At 40.2% G+C, this 26,592-nt stretch overlaps 1 protein-coding gene across 1 annotated transcript in view; it reads right to left on the bottom strand.

Annotated features, from left to right (window-relative positions):
* The window catches only part of SDHAF3 (succinate dehydrogenase complex assembly factor 3), a 32,521-nt gene extending 11,424 nt beyond the window's left edge, over positions 1–21,097 (bottom strand). The window contains exon 1 of the mRNA XM_075705479.1: positions 20,936–21,097. Within this exon, the coding sequence (XP_075561594.1) occupies positions 20,936–21,097 (162 nt within the window). The remainder of the gene's footprint in view (positions 1–20,935) is intronic.
* Positions 21,098–26,592: the final 5,495 nt, after the last annotated feature.

Raw genomic sequence — 26,592 nt, 5'->3', positions numbered from 1 at the left:
GCGCACTACCTAGGAGACTGGCCATCAATAAAAGAAAGCCTACATACAGGTGGACTCTTATGATTTCAAAAATTTAAAAAAATTGCCACTGGGAAACACAGGTGAATTCTTATGAGGGTGTTACTTAGGTAAGTATGACATTCAGTCTGGTACTTTTTAAAGTCCTGCTCTATAGAAATAACTCAGTGTATTTGACCACAATCATTTAGTTGCAATTCAGTCCTCCTTGCTTTTAAATAGCAGCAATAGGGCATCTCTATGAAAATAAATGCACACTGACGTAACTGACATTTTCCTTAAGACCACTAACAACATACTGGTTTGTATTTGTAAACTCACTCTATGGTAAGAAGGCTTATTACTGCAATTAACATGTACTCCATAATACCTAATAAAAGGCAAAAAAGATTAACTCATTAGCCTCTGTGCTAGACCCAGTGCAAATTTTTTAAGTTCTTGTTGCTGCAGCAAAAGATGCTAAATGACATTCAAGTTTTAGACCAGACATACACTTTGTATACACATAAACGTACCTCTGTCAAATTAAGTTAATAATATAAATTGTTTTAAAAGTCTTCCATATCCTCCATGCAATAGAACAAATCACAGCATTTCCTTCTTCTTTAGTTTTATTGCTCTCAAAATTACAACAGAAAGTTCCTTACTCTGTTTTATTTTCCTAAAATTTTGTGAAACTTTCAGAAGCTTTCAGAGCTACCTATTTAAGGCAAACTCCCAATAAAGCTACTCTGCTTTTTAATTAGTCACAGGATTCACTACAGAGTTAGGCCAAGATAGTAAACAGGAAAAGACTCTCAAATAAGGTTGCCTGAAGAATAATCTTGAATAACAGTGCTACCACTCAGCAGTGCTTCCCCTTGAACCACACTGATGGTAAATTATGGGGTCTTCATGAGCAGGAGTTTATTTCAGTCTTAAGGGGGGGATGAATATCAGCATGTTTTGCTGTCCTGGAGAATGTTTCTTGGGCCTCTGAAAAAAAATCATGCTTGCTAAATTGGGGGAGGAGGAAAATAATCCTCCAAGTACCATCAATCCCACTGCATTTTTGAAGCTGCCAGTCCAGGGGAGAGCTTAGACTAGTCAAACTAAATCTGTTTAGTGATGTAGTGGAAACTCCTCCCGCTCATCCGTATCATGAAGGTGCGGCGAGTGAGCACAGCACGCAGATGCAGCAGGTCACAGCTCTGAGCACTGGCCCTGCGCAGGAAGGCACTGGATTGCGAGGATTCCTCTGCCATCCCAGCACATGCCCCGTTTCTATCACAGAAAAGATGGGTAGACTAGAATAAACAGTTGTTTACACCAAACCCCACTTGTGGGCTGCTTGATGAACTGTCCCTATGGGCTAGACATTGAAGACATCTGCACAGGCTGGTCCCAGGGCCATGGCCAGGCATTGCTTTGCTGCCCTGACCATGCTGCGCTTCCCAGCTCGCCCTGGCTCCCTATGGATCTCTGACCCGCAGGTACGTGCACTACAGTAAATTCAACCATAAAGTCCACCTCCTGTTACAGTGCAGGACTAGCCTTTACTACTGACTGCTGCCCTAGAAAAACAGAAAAAACATAACCTATCTTCTCTATGTCAAAACATAATGTTTTAACACGAATTTTTAATGTCTTAAAAGAGGAGAACGCTGAAAACAAGACCATACACCAATGCGGGGGGAAGCAATGGGATCATTTGTATTCTACTATATTCATTTATGAGAAAAATACAACAGATCTCCTCATCTTCACTGAACTGCTTGCTACATCCACTATAGCAGTGATTTTACAAGTAACAGCTTTGCAGAACATCTTCCTTTGCAGAACCCAGCTTAGTAATGTTTTATTTCATCAAGTGGGTGGAGAATTTCCCTGGAAAAGTTCTGCCACAATTGCTGTCAAAAGTATCTTACCTATTTGAAATATCTTTAGGATCCTATCTTCCCTCAAAAATGCTGCCTACAGGCAATCTAATCACAAATGAAAACAAACAAAAAAGTCCCATTGCTCGGGAAAAAGGAAACCTTTGGCAAGTAATTTGGTAACTTGCCAGTGACAGATGCATCACTGTACCAAAAGCTTTAATCAACAAATGGGATATGCTAAATAGTACAAGGGGTCATGAGAACATCATCTCACACAACAGAATTGAACATCTGAAGGTGAAAAAAAAGACAAAGCCAAATAAAACAAATTCAAAGTGCTCATTCATACTGCGATTAAATCCATTACACACTGTTGCATGCTTTCTGCTAGACTACTAAATAAATTCAAGTGAAGCACTGTTAGATATCAATCTAGCTAATGCATCCTAAAATTGTAATACCATGAAAGACTGGAACTAAGTCTTCTGGATACCATGGAACTGATTTTCAAAAGAAAAATCTGCACAAATTCATATGCTTAATTTATTCCTACCTATACTTTCTACTGTGCACTAAAAGTGTGCATTTGTGCAAATAAGTGCACAAACAATCCATTTCAAACAGTACAATAAAAATCAATAATGATCTAGACAGCTTTCACACCAGTATAATACTGGTTTCCAAGCCCTTGCTAATTGCTGTAAAAGTCTTTCCATCACAGTTACACTTCATACTGTCTAGCACATTAACCCTCAATTCAGCCACTTATGTAATTTATATGGCTGACTTGTGTTTCAGTATAAAGCCAGATAAATTAAACTAAAGCAAACTAAACATATTGCTGAAATGCAAACACACAGCCAACATCACACCTGCATGTTACATTTATATATAAACTAAACAAATTATTAGACAAAACCCAACAACGTATGATTTTCAATTCTTTGGGACATACTAATCTTGGATTGAAAACAAGTGATACCACAAAGGATACCAACGTGTGTCAGTGATCACGTACTTTCAGAGTACTCAGTTAGCACTTGTACTTCAGTACCATTTAGTTGTGAATGCTGACTTAAATTATGACTTTCTGACATTTATCATTATAATTAGTTTTGCTTGAGCACCAGAAACTTAAGGAATTTTCTCAGCTAACATTTGAAAATTATACTGTAAGTCAAATCTTTTCTCCACACCCTCTACATCAAACAGCAAAAATCATAAGGATTTGTGACCGGACGAGGCCCTGAGCAACCTGATCTAAGATGGCCCCGCTTTGAGTCAGGGGCTCCAGAGGTCCCTTCCAGCCAAGGTCTTCCAGGCTACCTCTGCTTTATTACTCTACTCATTAAAAAGCCAAGATTAGTCCAACTTATATTTTAATGACTATCCCTAAGTAAAAAATTTTTAACATACAAATCTCAGGTTACTGATAAGATCTGACATTATGTTTTGAGGATTACCAGATTTAAGATTTGTTTTTAAAATGTTCCAGTACTGAATACATTGTACTATAACAAACAGTTCTTTTCTCCCCCCAAGGCCAATGTATAAAACCAACAAAACCAACTACAAATTTCACGAAGACAGACAAGTTCGCATACTTAAGAGATTAGTAATCATCATCCAATAATCAAACTGTATCAGAACACGAGCTTTTACTGAATGCATGCATAAACTAGTTTCCATCCTATTCTTTCATAACAAATATAAAACTGCATTGGCAGCTATTTCTCAGAAAAGAAACACAGACTGCATTTATTATTTTCCTCACTAAATCGAACAGTCATTGAAGCTTTATTTGTACAATATGCAAGTGAAAAGAAGAACAAAACCTCCTTTCCACTTGAAACACAATACACGTTATGCAACAGCAGTCAAAAAACATCTGATCAAAATTTACAAGCAATACATCTTAAAGATACCAGTTCATCAAATTAGGCTCAACAACAACAAACCATAAAATAGAAACGCCCTAATCCACAAACTGGCATTCCCAAAAGAGAAAGTGTATTTTCTATCTGCTTGTCCTTGGGTTATTGCTAAGATGACAGCACCTCTAGTTTCTCCAGGAAACTCGGGAGTTCCTCTACACCCTTCATTACCCAAGTTTAACCAGGCATCTTCAGGCTGCTCACCACCCGTACAACTCCCTCTTACAGGCACTGCACACAGTGAACGTCACAATGTCATAGTCCCATCTGCTGTGGTCCATGAGAATTTAAACTTGGCCCATGCCATTTCGGAAGTGGGTCAGTGAAAGGGAATGACGAGGAAGCGTGCTTACTTGCCTTATCAATGCAAAGAGCAAGCATGAACGACAGCTAAAGTATGTTCTCAAGAGGACACTGAAAGGGTTAATACCAGTGAACTCTCTCACTGAACTGAAGCAGAAATTAAATTTTAAAGAAACAGCAATACTGAAATAACATTTTTCAGATCTAGGATGCAGAGTAACAAGACACATGCCTGGCAATCCCTCCTGGCTAGAAAGACAGCAAAGGGGTTTTCTGCTTTCTTTTCCTTCCAGGAATGTATTTTCCACCCATTCAGAGCAGAACATTCACAACCACTGCTGTACAGATATAGCACCCAGCTTTGACATGCAAAGGCCTAGAGCGTCTCCCCTTATTTTCCCAGGCCAGCAACACAATAGCCCTAGAGAGTTCAGAACTGGTTTCTTAGAATGGCTCAGATCTGCGCACAGGTTCCAGAGATGACGACTCTTGATTTGGAGAAAGTTAGATAAATGTAACGGTTGATGAAAATCTCGTAACGCAAGAGAGAAAGAACCCAGAAAAAAAGCAGCACTTGCACTTGACAGCAGAGGAGAGCTCTGTCTGCAGGAACGAGTTGAAACAGTGCCAAGGAACACGCTGAGAAGGTACCAGACCTCAACCACCCACCCTGGGAGCTTGGTGCCACGGTCCCTGGCACAGGTTTTGATAAAGGATGACTAGCTTTCTCCCAAACAACTCCCGGGCCCAGCCGCTGAGCTGGCACAGATCGGGGACTGCTCCCAGCAGGCAGTTCGGATGTGGCCACCCTGCTTTTGAGGGTAAGGGGTTTAACAGGATGGACATGAGCTGTCCCACTGCAAAGCTGCCTCAGGCACATCCAGTTCAACAGTACAGACACAGCTTTAGCTCGGCAATGCTGGGGCCAAGGAGTCAAACAAACTAACAGATCCCACCACGCTCTGCAAGAGGTGTATTCCCAAGTCAAACGCTTATTTCACACACTGCTTGGTTTTGGCTTAGAATCAACTCTGTGATGTGCGGCTTTTGTGTTGGGATAGTTTTTTCCAAAACCTTATCGCTCAGCCTGTGAAGACTCTGGGTGGCAGAGCACACCATCTGAAAGGGATGGCATTTAGCAATATGTTACCAAGCAGAATTAATACAAAGGTTTGCTTCAATGCAAACAGGTAAATGCTTAAGTTCTTCAGTTGCAAAATTGAGATTCCTTTCTCTTAACCAAATACTCTGATACAGGAATGACTTCACCTTCATACTTCAGTAGAAGAGCTGAAAGGAATTTCACCTTCACCTACAGCAAGTTCTCCACACTTCCTAGTGAGGTAAGCAATAGCAAGAGATTGGTGGGCTCGTTAATCCTTACTATCTTCCTCCTTACTATTGTACAGCAATGCTTCAACTTACTTCCAGTTAAAAAAATCCACTATTTTCTTTTTTTCTATTTTCCCTGTCCTTCCTTGTGTATCTAGTTCCCTGTCTCATCCATAAGCAATACTTACAAGTAGTTTAGATAAAAGTTACTGTCTAAAACTGTGCTGTATTGAATACAACAAAAAAAGTATTTTACTTCCTTAAGCAAGACACAAATTCATCTTCTATTTGCAAATTTTCAATTCTACTTAGTAAAAAACCCAAAAAACCCCACAGTACTATACTAAGTATTCCTCATATTCTGTTGTACATGTTTTATTTTATTAACAGAAGAAATACCTTCCAAGTATCAATGACAATACAGCAACAAAATTCCTCAAGTTTGTTCTCTGTAGAGTATGTTGCAAAAAGTACCCAGTGGTCTTCAAAATGGCCAGTCACTGCAAAATCAAGCATCTTTCAATAACAGAGTTTGAAAGTTCAATTTATGTCAATTTAGCCAAGTCAAAACAAAACAGCAAGAAAACTATAAAGCATTTAACCGAGCCCCCTCCAGACTTCTCTTCTGTTTCAGCCAACAGTGTTACGAACTGCAGCATGTTGGAATGCTAATTATTTTGTCCAACATACTTTGTACTAGAAGTACAGCAATTTCAAGATTGTTTTCCTTCTTACTAACCTAAAAGCTCTTCAGATGGATCTCGGTTTCCTTCAGGAACTATTCCATAATCCAGGCAGCCAACACCTTGTTACACTTCATTTTGCTCCTTCAAATTTCATTCACTGCCCCTCTACTGACATCACCCACTGAACTGGCCGCCTTCCAACCTAAAGGACTTATCAACGTTATCAATGATAGACTATATTGCCACCATGAACCCAGGAAAAAAAAGGGAAAAATTTCTGATTTTTTGTGACTAATGCTACCCGTTAGGCGGCCATCACTCAACCACATACCTACAGGAGGCAGCACAACATTGCCACTATCCCCTGAGAAGACTGCCCGGCACATCTGCAATTTCAGAACCCCCTACTGAAATCACCTGATGATTTCAACATGCTTTGCTGCAGGTCAAAACCATTGAATACTCAATGAAGTAGATGGCATCAAACCCCTGAAATACACTATATATGTATAGTGCGTATCTATATATACATGTATACAGAAAAAAACAATCCTAAACAGTTGGAAGTAAACATCTAGAAAATTCAGTTTGTGAAACACCTGTTAACACTGGATAGTTGATACTAGCCAATGCTACAGAAAATGTCCTTAAGAGAAACAAGCTTGCTGTAATGTCAAATGAAGTCAGAAAAACTTTTTCCTTAAAATTATATAAAACAAAATGCAGAATATAAAATTTCATAGGAAGAGCTAATGAATACAAAAGCAAGGTCCAGAACCCTGAAAAATTCTGTATTACCCTTTACGAAAACAGGTTAGTGGTAATTATTAAGCAAATGCTGATAAAAAAATTCTCAAATATGTTTTCAAGCTAGACACACACAAAATACCACTCTATGATCATGAGTTGGTTCAAGTTCAAAAAGTTAATGGTGACACTCCTCTTTTGGCCAATTCATTAGTTAAATGCTATTTTAGAATATGAGTTCCAATACACAGCAAACCTCTACCGCTTGATGAACACATCACTCGGAATTGTTCAGAAATACTATTTCCATGTTTCCCCATTTCTTACAAAACAGCTTAGTATCTATTTATCTGCTGTCAGACACTACACACTCAGGAGAAGAACCTGTAGTTGTCAATGCCATCCTTCCACCTTAATCTTTGCATTTTAATTGTTTTGTTATTCTCCACTAGACTAAAACATTTTTAAGCATCCCTTTATGTTTTTCCATTCAGAATAAGTTGAATATAAATGACCACAGCAAGTAATCTTTACCACTGGAAAAACATACACTTATGATAATTAAAACATCCTAGTTTTGAAACATCTCAGACACAGAAAGTTAGATTTTAAAAAACAAAGCCAAACAAAATGTTTTCATCTTACAATTACGGCCTTTCCAGAAAATCAAGTGCAGTCAACACTGTAGAACCAGCAGCAAGGACCGGACAGCAGCAAACAGGCAAGGGCCATATCTAAACTGACATACGGCCTGCTCCGATCCTGCAGGTTCCCAGGCTGCCTTTCTAGCAAAACCCAAACTACAATTTAAAGGAGCCCTTTCCCAGGAAACATGCAGGAATGCAATGATATTGGCACAGATGGCTTTTTTCACAGCTAATTCTTCAGGGTTCAAATGGCATCCCCAGATCATCACAGGTTTCCCACCAGCAACAAGAAAGTTATTTTTAAAGGGGGGGGGGAATATATATATAGTTAACAAATCTTCTCCTACCAGAAACGTAAAACTAAACCCTTTAGAACAACACACACAGGTGGATTTGTGTGAAAAATCAACAACTCGTTAGCCATACCAGGAAGCCTTCCATTACTGGCAGACTGGATCCATACAGATGGAAGGTGTCAGGGCTGCAAAGCTGGCATCCATTGCCTCAGTCCAGGGTCTGCTGGTCCAACCATATTTACCTATTATCAACATAGGCTTCTACTGCAGATGTCTACAGAGGCCAAGACAGGCCTTGCCCACATCCAAAACATCACATGTTAAAAAGACGATCGTTTAAAGTTTGGACATAGCAATATGCCGTTATTCATGTCCCAGGACATCTAATCACAGGATAATGCCTTTCCAAAATTTAGACAAGACAACAGAATATTCTTGTGGAGGACTCCCTTGTCTATTTTCACTGCACAGCTTCTTAGTTCTTTCTTGGCAGATGCACTTACAACTTGGCCAGCTGTTCTTCAATATGCCTAAAGGTTTTATGAGGACTTGTCCTATTGCAAGTCATTGAGACTTGGGCTTCTAAGTCATCCTCCTCATTACACCTTTCCAGCAATCCTGATACAGACACCTTTCCACCACCCAAAATCCTTCCATAATGAAGCTTCCCGAGTCCTAAAAGATGTCTGGGTCATCCTCTATTCAACTAAAATACTCCTCTATACAAAACTTTGAAGAACAAAGGCATCTTACTCTACGTACTGCCATTTTTCCAGCCTTGAGGTTTAATGCATCAGCAGGAAACAAAACTTTAAAGAGCTTCATTGTAAAAGATAAATATTTAATTGTTTATAGCATAGGTTGTCCTTATCAAGGAAAACAAAGACAATCCCAGGCAAACTGCCATCAACGCTTCTAAAAACAAAGGTCTACCACAACTATTTTCCTCTATCTGGTCAAGTTTGGGAAACTAGTCTGCTGCTGAGGAGTGGCATCTGCTGGTAGATAGGAACTCCACAAAAATCAGATTCACCAATAAAATAAAAAAGAAAAAAAACGAAAATCAGAGTTCACATTATTCACAAAGCAACTTTCACTCGCTTCTTGACTGATAGGATGATGATGTTTTTCTTAACAATGTAACTCCTTTCAGTTCTAGTGATGGTACTGAATTGCCCATGAACCAGAATGACATTGCTAGCGCTGCCTATGAAATTTCTTTTCACTAGTCAATCGGCGGCAGAACTAGTGAAAAAAACCCACAGCTATACAAGATTTCATCTCTGTAAACCACTAAGGACATAATACACGTCTGTTATTTAATTAAAACTCTTCACATCATGGATCTCTTAAATTCTTACAATGACTCACAGTAATGGAAGTTAAAAAGCTTGCTAGTGTGCTTCACTGCAAACAATCAACTGAACTTAAAAATTCAAGTGGCCCAGAAAACAACTGAATATAGTGATTTGCTGTACAACTTAAAATTAATTCTAAGCATTAAATTGAATTTAAACTACTGTAAATGAAGTACATACACAGATCAAGTCACTTCAACATGAACCAGAATATCCTTAATTTTAGAGCAACCTGCTTGTACCACAGCCTAAAGCTGACCTGCACTTTCCACAAGGTGCTATTCTTACAAGCTATAGTTCCTGTAACTGTCGCAGCCTATAGCTTTTTGGCCTAAAATATCATGGTGGATGACTGACACATGCTGTATTCGTTTTGGAAGGGACAGAAAAAAGAAAAAGAGATTCAGTTTAAATGTTTCAGCCATGTCCAGGAATGAAAGTAGGAACAGGTATGTTTTTATACTATGTTTCCCTTTTTAAAGAAAACTTCCTAGTCTTAACAGCACCATGCAATACCAACGCACTTTGCAACAGCATCTAAAATGTGGCATTATTAACAATAAAGTTTTTCTTTTGGTGAAAAAAATATGCATACTGAGCTATTACTATATGCTTCCAAACATATAATCACTTTAAAACTCAACAGATCCCTTATAAAAAAAAAATAAATAAAATATAATTTAAACAAAAAAAAAAAAAGGAAATAGTTTTGTGTCTACATAGTGAGGCTCCATCTCCTCCAGGCATACTCTACTGGGGGCGGATCAGAATTTTGTAATGACTCTTCTCAGCTGCCAGGTTAGTCGGATGAAACCGGAGCAGAAAGTTACTGTGATAATTATCTCTCTTCCTGATACCATAGTAGCAAGCAAAGGTGTGCTTTTATGTCACATATGTCATAATATATGACATATGACCTCAGATCGGTGGCCAAAGAACCAGGTGGTTATCCAACTACCATTATCCAGTGTTGATCTGAAACATCAACAATCATCCAATTGTTAGACTTCTAAAAATTAAGGGAAGCTGCTGTTGGTAAACACAACCAATGCTCACAGAAAGACTCAGCCCTGGTGTCCTCATCGCTCACCCCACTGGGGACCTGGTCACAGCACTTCCCGACTCCCTTCCAGCCCCACGACATTAGAGGTCCACAGGTGGAAAGCAGGGAGCTGCTGTGCACCTCTCAGTGCGGAGTCCAAGACGTAGCCTAGGCACGATCACTGATGGAGATACTAAGGGTATCTCATTGGGCCAAGAACACTTGCTGGAAAATTTACATTCATGATCTAGGTTACAACATGAGAACTTGGAAAGAAAGACTGCAATGGGGAAAAATAAAGAACAAAATATTATACAGTATGTCAAAAATACACATCTATTAAGGTGTACAGGAAGAAGGAAGTTTTTAAGCTGACAAACGTGACAGGCAAAAGCCTGAAGAGGAACAAACAAAGCAAATCTATCATGTTGGACCATTTAATCACAAGACTACGACAAAAAGACTTCGAAGAACTCCAAGAACTTTCCAACTGCAGGAAAAAAGGGACTTTTACCATGCCAATTTCTGTTGAAAAATGTAGAGTCATATGCTGGCAGTCTATAAAGTTCCTAGAATGTGATTAGGCTATTTTTTTTAAATATCATGGAGGCTAGTGCAGGGTGTTTATCTTATGCTGGTTCTCCATCACAGGTTTGACCCATCTACAAATCCAACTGTGAAAAGCAATTTGAGTAAAAATCATCACAAAATGAGAAACCAGCACTCTAAAAAAGGAAGTGTGAAAGAGGAACATATGAGATCTCTTCGCAGAGAGATCACATATATTTCTCCAATAGACAAAACCAAAAACGGGCTTCAGAAAAGCAAACTTCAGCACTATTTGGGAAACAGAAGTGCCAGGGCAACACTTCGAGGGATAACAGAGTGTTGTAGGTGCCCTTTTCCCTGCTAGGGTATCAAAGGGTAGCCATGCTAAACACTGCAAACTACTGGGGTACCTGCTGCATTTCGCTACTGGGGTAGCAAACTACCCCAATGCAAACCAAATCCAGAAAGCACATTATGAAAACATTATGGCTAAACCAGGTGGAAACCACAGTAAAGTTTTTGAATTAAAAAGCCTTCTCAAAATCTGCAGCAGTACATTAACAAATCTCAGTATGTATTTTAATAAATATTTTAACAAGAATTGAATCTGTGAAGATTCTAGCTTATATTGGAAAATTCAGTATCCTACTTGTTTCTAGTACAGGAACAAGTGTTCTCAATTTAAGCATTTGCTGCCATCATCTGTACACTTCAAAAACTGCAATCTTATGAAGGATACTTTTCATTTATCAAGTTAAAAATCAGCTATCAGACTACACATGAAGGCATTACAGACTTCAGTTAGAAGGTGATGAAGTTTCAAAGATTGCTAATATAATATGAATTCTTCCCTCAATACAGATTGCATATACATCAAAGAGCATACAAACTCAATTCAATTACAAAGACCACATGCTTCCACAACGCAATCGTAAAAAGCAAGAAACTGATTATGAGCTAAATGGTATTTGGTGGTCCACAGAAAATAAACCGATTGTTCTGGTTCATTCCATGCAGATATCAATACTACCAACACAATTTGATACCTTTAGTCATGACATCTCCAAAGAAGCAATGGAGATGGGGACTTAAGTTCAAACCCCTCCACCAGGCTTCTTCTGGTTCAGATTCAGAAAAAGAAAAGAAGAAAAAAAGAAAGGAGTTAAAAAAAAAAAGAATGTTGCAGTAACCTGATGATCTGTTCACTTCCTCTAAATTAGGGAACAGAATGGTTCAGGAAGAAGAAAAAAAAATAGTATAAAATAGCATCAAACTACTGTATCAATTTTATATCATTCAGGAATTCCCACAGAGCAAGGGAATATCCATCTACATTTTAAGGATCAGTCACTAGCCAGTCTTGAAAGATGGGTGCAAGACCAATTTAGAAGGTATTCTACAGATTTAGCCAGTTATTGCAGGGGGGAAAAAAGTGCATCATGCTCTCTTTCACCTCAGTCTGCTCTGTCTCTCACTAATATCCCTGAAACAACAAAAAAGCAGCATATTAGCAGGACTCAAGCTCCCCACATATCACTAAGCCTGAAAACCAACATTCAGTAACTCTACTTCTAGTATCACTTCTAACTTACTTTTAGTGTAATGAACATTTCATTAGAAATATCTCATTAACATTACTTCTGGAAATGACCTTTAAAAACCTGTAAGTTCAAACATTTTATCAGACACTATGATTAAATACGTTTTCCAAATCATATCCTTCAAAAATGCATTTGAAATTAGCAGCTTGGAGACACAGAAATAAAAATATTTCAGCAGAAATTTTCTGCTCAGTGTATTTCCAGGAGCGAGCTGCATAAACAGCAGGATATCAATTAGAAGATGTATGGTTGTAGGTACAGTCAGCTTCAGCGTTAAAACAGCCAAAGCTTTTGGCATTACAAAAGACACTACAACAACATGAAAATTGATAAAAATGCTACTAAATACAAAATTATGAAGTCAAAATCTGAGGTTCAGCTTCTTGCAAAAAACATATTTCATTAACTGACTTTAATATTAGTGAACTGTGTAAAAAAGCCTTCATACCTTAATGGGTCCTAACACATCAGTGTGTCCTAAGTACAGCTCTATATTCAGATGTGATACACGCATCTGGGGCTTTAAAAATCCTCCAATTTGTGTAACACTACTTGTGCAGACACCTCACATTATGCTGAAAGAAGGGGAAAAAAAAAAAAACCTATTCTGAAACAATTATTCAGATGTGCTCCAGATTCCATTTTAACTCACAGAAAATACCAATTTTGTGTCTACGCAGGACAGAAAAGCGTATCTATACAGCATGCGCAATTACAGCACTCATAATATTATTGCAGTAATTACAAAATATGGTACTTGACAGCACTTGTGGAAAGTTGGCAGTGTTTATAGTGTTGATAGTGGAAAGGCACTGAAAACACAGTAAAACCTACTGTGCTTACAAAACACTACAAGCTGACAATAATCACAGAAGTACCAAACAAATGCTAGAAGGAAGGTGTCAATAAAATACAAACAAGCAGAAATCCTTACAAATTTGCAACTCCAATTCATACTCCATTTGCCTGTTTGACCCACTACATTGTCTTAAAATACAACAAAGTCCAAAAGATTTGTGGATTAGTTACCTCAAAATTACCTTAATCTGAAAACCTAACCTAGTCAGGTTCTCTAAATTCGACTGTAAAATACTTTAAATAATAGACAGTGCTGGAACATCAAGATGGGGGCAAAGCAATCAGAATACCCATCTCTTCCTCTTTCCTTTTTTACGCCTAAAAGGAAACAAGAAATCTAACAAGACTCCTACTTGCGCTCATACGGCTTAAAGACAACTTTTTAAGACATCAGTTTTCTTTCTGTAACCTGTACCAAGGTAAACTTTTTGAAAGAGCTGTCAAGGAACACTGAAAAAGCGGAATCAGGCTAATTTGCAGCAAATAAGATGAACTGTTAGATTCAAAGAGTACTCAGGGATCCGAATGCACGCCGCCAAAGTAATGGATTCCTGATCATTACAGCTCTAACTTAAAAAAGTCTGGAGGCCCTGAGAATTATGTGATATTATGTATATAATTTAATCCATAATAAAGGCTTTTGATTTCCTAAGTTTCAAACACATACACAAGTACTACGGTATGTCAGCTGCCATGGTTATGCATATGCTGTGTTTCATATGGCTTGGACAGAATTTTATACCACCACTAGATGGAAACCTGAATTACCTTTTAAACTGACAATTCTGTAAATGCTCCATTGCTGGTTTTGCTTATACTGTGTCTGACCATTCCTAGTTTCTTATTTAGAGATCTAATCACACACTGGCTGTCACAAACCTCAAACCTGTACTCATTAGGAAAGTACCCATGAGCAGGCACACACAAAACTTGTACAGTGTCTTCGAATCTGAGAGCATTAACATAAATATGCCCTGTTCATTTCCCAAGCCAGCGCTACTCAATGCAAGGAATAAACTGTTATGCATATTAGAGATTTACCCCACTTCTACAGCAACTTAAAGTTCTCAATCTAACTAATAAAAATTGCTGTACTCTGCCAACAAATCCCAGTTGGGATTTAATGAATGCCACACTTTAAATACCAAAGGCACGTTATATGCTTTACAAATACATGCAATGATCAAATCATCTGAAAATTATAAACGATTTTGCACACGATGTATTTATATGAAGTTCCATCACTTCAATAGAATTTACCCTGTCATTGCATTGCATTATAACCCAAGGTGACTGGCACATGCAAGTGACTGACATTACTGTCTGATGTGACCCCAATGACTCAGATATTATTTCCTGCTGTGTCAAAACCATTGTAAATAAAACCTGCAACTAGCAGACAGGCACAGTTATCAGGACAGCCATGTGACTAGCTACATGCAATCACAGATATGATAATATAGAGATAATTGGCATGGTAATGTGACAGGAGCATCGAGAGCACTGACGCCACAGCTTATGAAATTTTGAATTTGGAAAATACAGTAAAGGTCTAAAACAAAATCTCAAAATTGCCTTTAAGTCTTACTTTCCATCAAACCAAGACCACACCATTTTTTAAATAGGGAAAAAAAATGCAGTGTATTTACACATAACAAACTTAAACAAAAGAAGTTACTCAAATGCTATCCCACAGCAATATGTACACAGGAAAAAAAACCAAGAAATCACTGGCCTTAGCAGCAGGCAGATGAATCTGAAAGAGAATGACGCTGTTCTCCAGATGAGAAGTACTGAATTCCCCTTCCCGTGATGGGCATACACCATGTACAAGCCAGCAGGTACCCACCACGTTATCCCAAGTCTCTCCACATGAGAAAGCTCCCAGACCACCTGGATTCTCTGTGGAAGAGGAGCGGACACCAGCTCCTGCTTCTAAAACCAAACCTGAAGGAGCACTGAAAGGATGGAAGTGATGCCATAATACGAAAAGGATGTTATTACCGTGAAACTTTGCAATAGGGATCATGTGGTCAACCTTTGCCTTTATTTTTTTGGTCAAAGGGACAATTGCACATGAATGCTGGTTCAGGAAACTCACCAAATCATGGGCACACCAAGGCAAAACTGCCACCTTACACAGGCAGACTTCCAAACTTAGAGCAAAGCAGGCCACCAAGGAACGTCAGGTCAGAGCAGCAGGCTGATTTCCTGCGGCTGGTCATACCCGAATCCCACATACTCTTCAATTTAACAGCCACAACTCTGTGGCTCTCAGAAAAGTGAGAAATTCTTTCCTGCCTTTTGAGAAGTATCAGAGAAAATAGAGGAAATTGTCTCCAATTTAGTTCTTACAAATTAATACCCAGTGAACACCCTAAGTGGGGGCTAAATACATAAGTCGCAGTAGGAATTCACTCTTAATAAGAAGGTTTTCATCCAGATAGCCATAAAAATCACTAAAAGCAAATTCCAATGTATCCAGTAATGTTACAATGAAATACTACTCTTAAATCCTATTTCACAACTTTTATTAAAGTCATAAAATGGCAAAAACCTTAAAGTCGTATTTCACTCCCAAAAAAATGTATTTCTTTGTCAGGCAAAGAAAAGATCACTTATATAAAGTACTTCACTGAAACTGACAGCAGAATACAGAAAGTCAGCAGCAGTTTTAGACTTCTGCAACCTATATATTTGCTGAAAGACAGTACAAAGGGCAACCCGTAAGTCCCATTCCCATCCCAGTCTGACTCCAGTACTGGCCACAGCTTCCTCTTCCACCCGTCCAACTTTCTTTGGCTGTTTGCTCTTCAAATTCTCCTTTCCACATCCTAACACATTTTTGAGTGCCAGAAGCCTAAAAATAAATCAAGAAGGGGAGGGAAGGTCATACTAGCCCAAAGAATTAAGAAGCAGAAAATTCTGTAAGCGTTAACTACTCACGAGCAGAAAAAAGACGTATCAGGGCAGAAAAAGACCTACCAGGACAACTGTGTCCTGAGAAGTATTGTGAGACCATCCCACAATCATCCCAGAAAACTAAACACTGCAAGCAATATGGGCAATTGAAAACAAATTTGATGAAAATTATTTGTATCATATCAAACATCATACTGATTCAAAAAATTAGCCATTCTTCAGAGGCTACGTGGCCAGGTTCCCCAGACAGAGAGATACAGTTCCACCTTAATTTTACCAATATAACGCCTAGATTTGTTATCAGGAATGAAGAAAATGTCACCTTTCTTCTGAGTGTACAACAGCAGATGCCAGCTCCCAAATCAGTCTCCGTTCATTTGAAAGCTTATAAAAAGGCTTTCAGAGTCAAGAGTGACCAAAGCATTTCAAAGGCAATTTATTCAATCTATTAGATGTGAGAAAATGCCATGTAATTCTGCAGAATGATTCTGCTCATCTCAAGATAGTCCAGACCTTCCCATCTACAGGGTCAGGCTTTTTAAACAAGCTAAGTACGAAATTTTCAAAATTAAAAGAAGAATTAACTTAAAGGATGTAAAACAAATGATTACTGAAATTACTTAGCTGAATATTCTACATTATATCATTTGTAACCTGGAATAAAGTAATCAATACTATCTTAATATTACCTATTCTTAAGTAAGCATTCTCATCAGCTACCATATCATTTAGAAGACTGTTGAACTAATTCACTTATCATATCTGTCAACATTAATTCAATAGCATTCCAAGGTAATAATCACTATCAATCTAATTATATCAGCTGTCTCCTGTAAATGAGTACCAATTATTTTAATGAAAATATTAAATATTTAGAAAATAGAATATATAGTAATAATTTATATACTTAATTTGAATCTACCTGAACAACCATCATTCCTGAACAACAAAGCTTGCTTTCTTTGTACCACCCTTTAATATTTTCCAGCGGGTTTCAAGACACAAACCATCGATCCAAAACCAATGATAGGAAAAACGCAAAATTTACCTTGTTCTACTTCTATAGAAATGTATACGTACTTGCAGGCTATTTCTATCAGTCTTATTCACTTAAGAACTCTTCCAAGAATATTCAAAGGATAGTTTCCCTATTTTGTAAACGCAAACAGGTCAGTTTAGTTTCCCATAAAATGACATTAGCCATCTACATGGTTGGGTTCTACCACTAAACCCCTCAATTCCTGTCCATGGCAAACAAGGGGATCCCCTCTCATCTCCTTTATGTGAAAACGATACAAATCATTCACATAATAAGACAGTATCATTTGGGAGCCTTTTTACCTCTTTTTTTTTAACGCCCATTTCTTTTTAAAGTTAATCTTAGAAATCTCCCTTTAATGTTCCACCTGTGCTTTTGTGGACTGTAAGGATATTCAAAATGCCTGTACCCCTGTTTGAGAATCAGGCTGAGCATTCAGGTCCTGCACTGAGATTTGGGTTCTTCCCAAAAGCCACAGAACAGAACCTAATAAAGAACTACAGTAATATTAGAAGCTATGGTTGCTTGAATGCCCTGTAAAATTAAGACTTCTTTAACAGTTCTTTTTAAAGCTTTTAACAGTAAAATCCCACAGGTTTTTCACCATGTTTCACAAGAAATAAAGGGAATTTGCTCAGCTTGTTTTCTTTGATAAACAATCAACGTGCCCAGTTCCCTTGAATCAGCATGATTTAAATACCAAAGGAAAAAAATAATTTATATTTTAGTAATTTAAGTTATAAAAAAATAATACCAAAGGGAAAAAAAAAAAAATTTGGTGCAACCATAATGTGATTAAAATGCCAGGCCTGTTAACTGAACAATTAGCAAATACGAATCAAATTGAAGGACAAGAAAGCATACCACAAACACAGACTATGAACTAGTATATTCAAGCACACACAGAAGGTCTGACTATCCAGAAAAACCCTGAACAGTTTTAACAAAAGTCAAGTAGTTTCATGTTAAAATAAGTCATCCTTGGAAATTTTCATTCAAAAAACATATTAAGATCACACTTCATACTGAAGTCCTTATTCAAAGTCAAGAAACATCAATGCAATCATCATATCCATAATCTTTACCCTCTGGCAAATATACATTAAGATATACTATTTTATTATAAAATTATGAATACTATTTTTCTGTAGCATGAGATATCATGCCACTCTGCACCAGACATGAGGAAAGAACTTTTCCAGATGGAAGCTGAATATTTAACACTAAAGTGCATACAGTAAGGTATATGCGTACCTTAATGAACGAGCAATCGGGAAGAAAAGTGCTTGACATGTGCAACATGCCAAAATACTGTTAACAGAGGTGTAACTTCCCATTTTTCCCCCCAAAATGGCTAAAATTTAACAGGGAATATAAACATTTTGTATTAATGCTGTAGTGATTTGTTTGGGGGAGGGGTGTTTGGTTTGATTTTGTTTCTGTTTTTTTAATAAAAGTAGATATGAAGGCAAGAAATACAGTTGCGGTTCGCATATGTGAAGTAGCACATCACAGCTTCGCGTGTTGCTAACCGTGCGATTCATAGACCCTTCAAGAACTGAGCACTTCGCAGGTACGCTGGTGTGTTCTGCAAGAACCATTTTAGGGCCTCCAGCCTATTTCTGATTAAAAGAGCGTCCTGCTGCCCAGGAAGGGTGTAAAGAGAACTCCAACATGAATTAGAGCATCCTTCTCTGTTACCTAATCCAAGTTGTCTACAGTCCACCTTCCTTGGTGATCTAGTTCAAGTCTTCACAGGGCTGGGAACCACAGCATAGCGTAAGATGCAGAGTGAGTCCCGCAGGCCAAAAATGTGGAAGTCTGATTTAAATTCCACCTTTGAAATATTATTAGGGGGAGAAAAAATGCCAGAACAAAACAAAAATTAAAGATGAGCAGAGCCACATTAACTATGCACTAGTATCTCCCAGCATCTCGTTACAAGACAGACATATTTGCAAAGTTCTTTATACGCACACACTCAAAACAGTTATTAAATTAGTTTCCTTTCCTTAAGCATATCATACCTAACAGCACTAAATGTCAGGTTTCACAATTTGAATTCTGTTCCTTGTAGTCTAATTTTTTTCCCCAGTTTTCCCTATAATCTACTTTTAAAACATATTAAAACTGAGAAACATTTTCACTATTTGTTTACTTCACAGAAATGGCTAAAGATATTTCAATGTAAACATTTTCTTCCTTTTCTAAAACTATTTTGAGGAAAATTTTAGCAGTGAAAATAGCAACCTGCAACTCGTCTTTTTAGCTCATGTTAAAATTGGATGCAGCGATGCAGAAACATTTTGGCAATATCAAGTAAACAGCAATTGAGAATGACAATAGCATCAGGCATTTGAGAGGTAGATACAAATTTTCCTGATTTCAGGATTTATCAGTTGGCAAGAGGTGATTAAAATACACTTATTCCTTTCCTCTGAAGAGAATACCAGGCAGTGTTCTCCCTGCTGGTTCCCGATTGCCCAGCGCAAGGGTAATGGAGTTGCTTTACCTCCCCAAGATTTCAGCTACAGCGGGTGGAAGGGATGGGTCCAATCTCCCCCCATTACCCTTCCACTGGTAAACTGGGAGGCACTGGACGCTACCTACGTACCTACCTACGCTACCAAACCAGTAGTTCAATGAGCATGAAAATCAATGGGAAGCTTGTCTATAGATCTGTCTCTTGCAGCTGTTTTCATGCTTTAATTGAAGTTTTTCCTCCGTGAAGTGTCTCTAATCGTTTTCCTGTCGTGTGGATTTTTTGGGGTCTATTAACATGCTAGCATCTGCTGGAGTTCATGTATGTGGGGAAAGCACCTCAAGAGTTTCCCTCCTCTGCTGCTCGCGAAACTTGTTACATCCTAATCCCCTGGGTGACCGGCTTTTCTCTCCTTGGTGAAACCAGCCACGAAGTCCAGGGGGAGAGGCAGGCGGGGGGGTAAGCAGAGAAGCAATGTTCGCGTAAGACTTGTTTCCTTAGGAAACACTCTGAAAAAATGTCACTCAAAAATCACATAAACACAAGTTCATAGGGAAGCTACTGACACCTATGTATTTAGCTAATTATAATTACACAATTAGCTGTGTATGTAGTTATATATATACACACTGATATAATGTATTATTATAAGTTATACAGATAATACATCTATTTTTACATATGTAGATATAGCTAATCAGGTAATTTTGTCATTCCGTTATACATACTTGTGCGTGCACAGCTATAATCACACACAGATGAGGCAAGGAAAGAAGAACCATAAACGGCAGCCTGCCCGGAGATGTAGAATTACGAGGAATTTTGCAAGGAGCTCGCCCTTCACGGGGGCGACAGAGGAAGGCACCCTAAGCACACGACGCGGCAATGGCCACCTCGGGGGTAAGCAGCAGCGAAGGAGGCCGCGGGCATTTTCCGCCTCTTTTTCCACGGCACGCAGCCTTAAACAACGCGAAGTCCAGCGAGCTGCTGCCGCCACAGGCACCGGCGGGGCCGGCCGAGGCGGCGAGCGAGGGGCTGGCCGCCGGGCGAAGGGCGGCTGGCGACAGGCCGGGCCCCTCGGCGGGGCGGGCGCCTGGGCCTTGCCCGGGCCTCCCCTGCGCACCGGCGGGCCCCGCCGCTCCCGGCCGGGGGAGGCTGGCGGCGGCTGCCGGCAGCGAGGGCCGGGCTCGGAGCCCCCGGCCGGGCCCGCGGCTGGGGAGGCGGCCCCCCCGTCAGAGCCCCGCGGGGCGGCGGGCACTTGCCTCCCATTCCCGCAGGAAGCGCTGGGCCTCGGCGGGCCCGGCGGCCTTGTGCTTCCTGAACTCCTCCTTCACGTAGCGGTCCCCCAGCGCCCGCAGGGCGGCCGGCAGCGCCCGGTGCAGCAGCAGGATCCGCCGGTACAGACCCCGCGCACCGCCCGGCATGGCGGCGGCGGCGGCGGAGCGGGGCCCGGAGGCGGCCGCACCGGGGGCGGAGCGAGGGGGCCGAGCTCCGGGCCGGGCAGGGCCCGGGGCGGGCCGGGCAGGGTAGGCCGGGCAGGGCCGGGCCGGGCCGGGGCGGGCAGGGTAGGCCGGGCAGGGCCCGGTGCAGGCCGGGCAGGGCCGGGCCTGCCGGGCCGTTTCTGGCACAGGGAGGAGCGTACCCCCTGCCCACGGCAGCGACTGCGGAGCATGAGCGTGTCTTGACGCTAAAGCTCTGCTTTGTATGTCAGAAAATGACGCCGAAGGAACTCAGAACCTGCTTTTTTGCAGGGAGTTTGTCCGCAGCGTGCTCGTCTGCACCGTGTTCAAAAACGTTACCAAGAAATTCAGTTGCAAATATTACTTTTAAAATAGATGGAGGATGAATGCGCAAGTTGCCTTCTGTCAAAAAGACGCGTGCGGATGGCAGGGATCACAATAAAAATCCAAAACCCGATTAATTTTCAGTTCGGTTTTCACCACCAGAAGCAAGCTGTGCACTTTATACCTGGGTAGGATTTGGTGCAAATGAATTAGTCCATTAAACCCAAGCTTCATAAGCTTAAATTTGATTTATCTGCGGTTTTAAGCGTGGGTGAGAGACGAGAGGAGCTGTAGTAAGAAATCTCACTGCCTCCGTGGGGCTGCTCAGGACTTTGTGCCACCACACTGTTATCGCCGAGCTCCGGCTCTTACCTCCCACCTACAGCCCAAGCTGCAACTCCCCAGCTCTCCATAAAGTTTTTTCAGCTGTTTAACATCACATCCAACCCACCCATATGGAAAAATCTTCAAATGTCAAAAGTTGTGGATATTTTGAAAAAAGCAAAGAGTCTGAAAATCAAGCGGTGGCAGCAGTGGCAAAAACTCCTGCCTTATCACGGGTGCCCTGTTAAGCTCCTTCCAGCCAGGCAAATCATCAACGCTTCAAAACAAAAAGGAAACATTTCCATACGCCCAGGGAGCATTAAGCTTTCCCAGGATACTCAGAAATGTCATAAAAATGTACTGCCTCGTCAAAAGCCCAAGTCGTTATATGTGAGCAACAGATGAAAGAGCAAACTACGGACTATTTCGCTCACTACCATTTCATGATGTTTATTCTCCCAAGCATTATGGCGATGGAAAACTGAAGTGCCCAGTAACACAAAAGTTACCGAAATAAAAGAAAACAGTTATAGCTTCACTTTTTCTCACTGGCAGTTTCCAGTTTTCTTCGTGCCTGTGGTGCTCTTGGGGTGGGCGGATGGGCCCTGGCAGGGGAGGCCTGATCCTCAAATTGATTGGTCTTGCTATATTTTCAAACTGTATTTTCTGTGGACATTTCTTTGAGGAAGGATTTCTGGTCTTAATGCATTTTGTCTACCCCTGTGTCCTTCAATATGTTCAAATTTTTAAAAGATTGAGGTTAAAAAATGATTTGCTTTATCAGTTTTATTTGCAGTGATTTAATTCCACTGAGTCATCTCAGGGTGCATTCATTTATAGAATTTACTTAAATCTTTTTTTATATAAGGACCACTTTACTTATGTTGCACGTTGACAGCTTTCTCCTTGCTACATCCACCCTGTGTGTTTTTTCGGAGTCCTTTTCCTTTAGTGGCCTGCTTAAGCCCTCTACTGGGCACTTGCTTTGTGGCTCAAATACTAACCAGGATGCATCAGCCGGATCTGTGACTTTCAGCATTTTTTTACACCTTGACTTTCTGTCCACAGAGACCAATTGACCACCCTGTGGGGCAGGTGGTCCCTGCCCGGCAGAAGAGGAGGATCCCTGCAGCATCTGTGCACTTCTGGGCTGCTTCAGCCGCGGCTCTTGAGCCTCCTCCTTGTACCTTCCCTAGGCACTGCCCAGGGAGCGTGGAATTTGTCAGTAAATTCCCCACGGAGCAGAAGATAGAGCTGTAAGCTCAGCAAGCTGTTTGATAACAGGCTAAGTTGTCAGCCTTTGCCCATTAACAATTTTTATATCCCAAAGTCCTTGAGGGGCTCTGCGCTATTAGGGAATGCGGAGAGGCTGCAGAGGCAGTTGAATGCCGTATCCCTTGTGTGTGGGCACAAAAGGACTCACCGTCAGAGCTCATCAAGATATAATAAGATACTAGAGGTATTATTTCCATATGACCTCTCAATCATCAGTACTCAAAATATCTATGCCACAGCTTGAGTCCAGACACAATTTTAGCTGACGTGCATGAGTGCAACTGCTCCACTTGCCTCTTGCAGACACGTGCCCGTGCTTGCAGGCAGCACTGCCTTTGTGCAGGGCACTGGGGCACCTGTGCTGCCACCCCCATGCTCCACGGCCTCGGAGCACTTCTTGAGCTTGCACCAAAGAAAGAGGCACCTCAGGAAAGGGAGTCATCCCATCCCTTTCAGGCAAGTGGAAGCAATTTATCCCTACTTCTTTTCAACTGATAGAAGGATGTACTGGAGTGTATGTGATTTAGATACCCCATAAAGGATTATTCTGTATCCAACCAGGCTTATGAGCACTGGCTCAGTGTTAGTTATGCTGAAAATGGAGTAGACCCTACAAAGATACCAGAGTATCTCTCTGCCATACCCCATAGCGCCATTGGATTTTGGGAGGCAGTATCAGCTTTGCCACAGGGCAGCACAAAGCCAGGCAGAGTGGCTTAGCCATCATACTAAATCTTTATTTACCTGGCTAGGACTCCGTGAGTAGCATCTCAGTCTTTTCCCAAGTATACACAAGAAATTTGTGGTAAAGCATAGACGCAAAGTGCTCTAGTTGCTTAGCCATCCTTCTGAGCTAGCAGCACATCAACAAAATTAGAAGACAGATTTTGATCCTGTGAACCTGCCGGAGTGGCCATGTTCTTTGCTACAGTCCTAACTCCAAATGTAGAAAGTCTGGAGGAGCATTTCCATGTTTATTTTTTTTCTTTTATCAGTAATGTGTTGACTAAAGAAGATGAAGCTGAAGTATTTATTGAGCTGTTATAATTGCTGCAATTTTAAAAATTATCAAGAGCATCCTGAGACGAGTTCTTTTTGTGAATCAAAATAAATGATTAAACATAGAATGCAATGACATGATATTCCTTTCCAGAACCCTTGGTAGTCCTGACAAAACTAAATTGTATTGTCATCTGTTAAAAAAACAGGATAATCTGCAATCTTCTTCTCCAAACTGTAGGTAAATGTTAAAATACAGTCTAATTTCCTGCTATAAAAAAAAAAAAAAGAGCATATAGTCCTGTCCCATGTTTCCTATTTTTGCATTATACAGATCACAACAAAACTGCATCTCTTACTTCAGAATTATGAAGTTTTTAATAAAATTTCTAAATATTCAAATAGATTCAAGTCAGTTCCTTTTTGCATACTATTCCACACCAAGGCAGACTTTTCTGATTCAGAAGCCAAGCCAAAGATCTGTTATGACAGCACAAATTGCCTGCTAAATATTCTGCGGCATCTTCCAATGTGCCTCATAAAGCAAAAAGACGCAGAATTATCCCTTCTTTGTGGGAAACAACTGCAACATGAATAGTTTCATAAACGACTTAGAAAAAGCTATGGGTAATAGGAGATTCACAGCATGCTTCTGCCTCTGTCAAAGTGGAGTAGAGCTTTGTCCTTGATTCAACAGGAGCAAAATCAGTCCTAGCATGGGACAGTCTGCTTCAAAACCCACCAAAAAGTTGGACATGCAAACTGTTATACATGGAATCTGTTAAAAAATGGACCAGCTCTTTCCCCAGGGCTTGGGGAAATACAGGCTGACGAAGATACCAGCCATGTTTGCTGTTGGCTGCAGAGACATCTGCCTGTCCATGTCTGGCCCAGGTGAAACCAGCGTTCTCCACACAGGCTGTGCTTGGTGTGCCCCAGGCTGATCAGCAGGGGACGGTGGTGAGAGCGGGACAGTTTTCATTCAAAAGCTCCATTTCAGTGAAGAAAAAAGATGCCATAATAAATGCTGTTTGGTGTAACTCATCAGGATGGCTTCAGATACTCGTATATGCATCTCATAGTAGGATGAAACCAAATAATAGAAAGTATCTCTTATGGAATAAATAAAGTACATGATGATTTTGGAAGGGAGAGAGCCAGCTGTTTCTGGACTTCAGTCAATTGCATGCTTGGCGTGTTGATAGCTTTTGGATGTTAAAAGGAAGTTCTGCTTTGGTTCAGCTTATGCTTGAGCTGTTCATTCATTGCAGGATTTCTTGTTCTTTCATCTGAAGCATATGATCTGTATCATCCAAAACACATTTTTTTGTCAGTCAAAAGGAGCAATTCCTGAGGAAGCTCTGCTTGCCTCCTGCAGACTTGAAAGTTGCCAAGAATATTGGAAATCTTCAGAGAATTCAGCTGCCAAACTGTATCACGTTTCTACTTGAACATGTGTGAGCAGAGCTTTGCAGCAAGCCAAATGTAGGCAGCTTCATGCCGGAGGAGTGCCAGGCTTGTACATGGACCCTCCTGCTCACCATCTTCCCGCCTTCCTCTCTGCAACTCTCCTCTCCCTAGTCCAGTGCCAGATTTCGAAGCACAGAGGCACCAGCATTTCTCAGGTAAGCAGTTGTGAAGGAAAGGAAGATTGCAAAGAACCTGTGAGGGTTTCCTCTAATCTCATTTTCAGAAACATCGACTATTCAGCTGAAATTTTCTAAAATAATTCAACCCAGTGAACTGATCCAAAATTAAAGTTTTGGATAGAATGATTAAAGATCATCAAAACTCAATGTAACAACATGCAAGATATTTTTCGGGGAAAAATCCTACACCTTCATTTATAGGCAGTGGTGCCAAATCAGACTGTGAGCTGGAAATCTTTTTTGTCCTTAAGCTATTATTGTTGTCAACGTTCAAAGTAAACACCCAAAAGATTGCCTAGATTACAAAACAATTTTTCTGCTTTTGAAAATTCAAACAGAAATTGAAAGTGTCCATATTTAGAATCACCATGTGTCTTCTCCTTTCATGAACAATCTTTTTGGTAAATATACTACTAATCCACTTGGTTACTCTGCCACATGTGCCATTCTGTTCAACCGCATTAAAATTCTATAAACAATGCAATATTCTCCTGTTAATTCACGTAAGTACAGTTTGAAAGAGCATGTTTTGTTATTTCAAGTATAATATAAAGTGTGCACCATTCATGGGTAAAGCTTTGTTTTCCTGGTCGACTTAGTAAGTCATTGTAAAACTCAAAGCTATGCAAAGATGCTTCCACAAATCCATTAAAATTCCTTCCTGAAGAACACAAAAAGAGCACAGAAATTGTTATGTTGACAGTTGTAACAGAAGGGGGGGAATGGAACGAGGGAGAAGATGGACAAACTAAATAAATTAGTATTTTGAAAAGCTGCAGAAAAGACCATATGTGTGTGAATGCAAAACAATAGCTCAGCCTTGGAGCATCAGGAGGGGAGCACAAGTGAGCCCCTTCTGAACAACAGCATCCACGGATCCTGGGAGCT

The sequence above is a fragment of the Pelecanus crispus genome, chromosome 2 (genome assembly GCF_030463565.1).
Source record: "Pelecanus crispus isolate bPelCri1 chromosome 2, bPelCri1.pri, whole genome shotgun sequence".
Classification (NCBI taxonomy): Eukaryota; Metazoa; Chordata; class Aves; order Pelecaniformes; family Pelecanidae; genus Pelecanus; species Pelecanus crispus.
The sequence above is the reverse complement of the archived record's forward strand: the minus strand, read 5'-3'. Positions and strand labels throughout refer to the sequence as shown.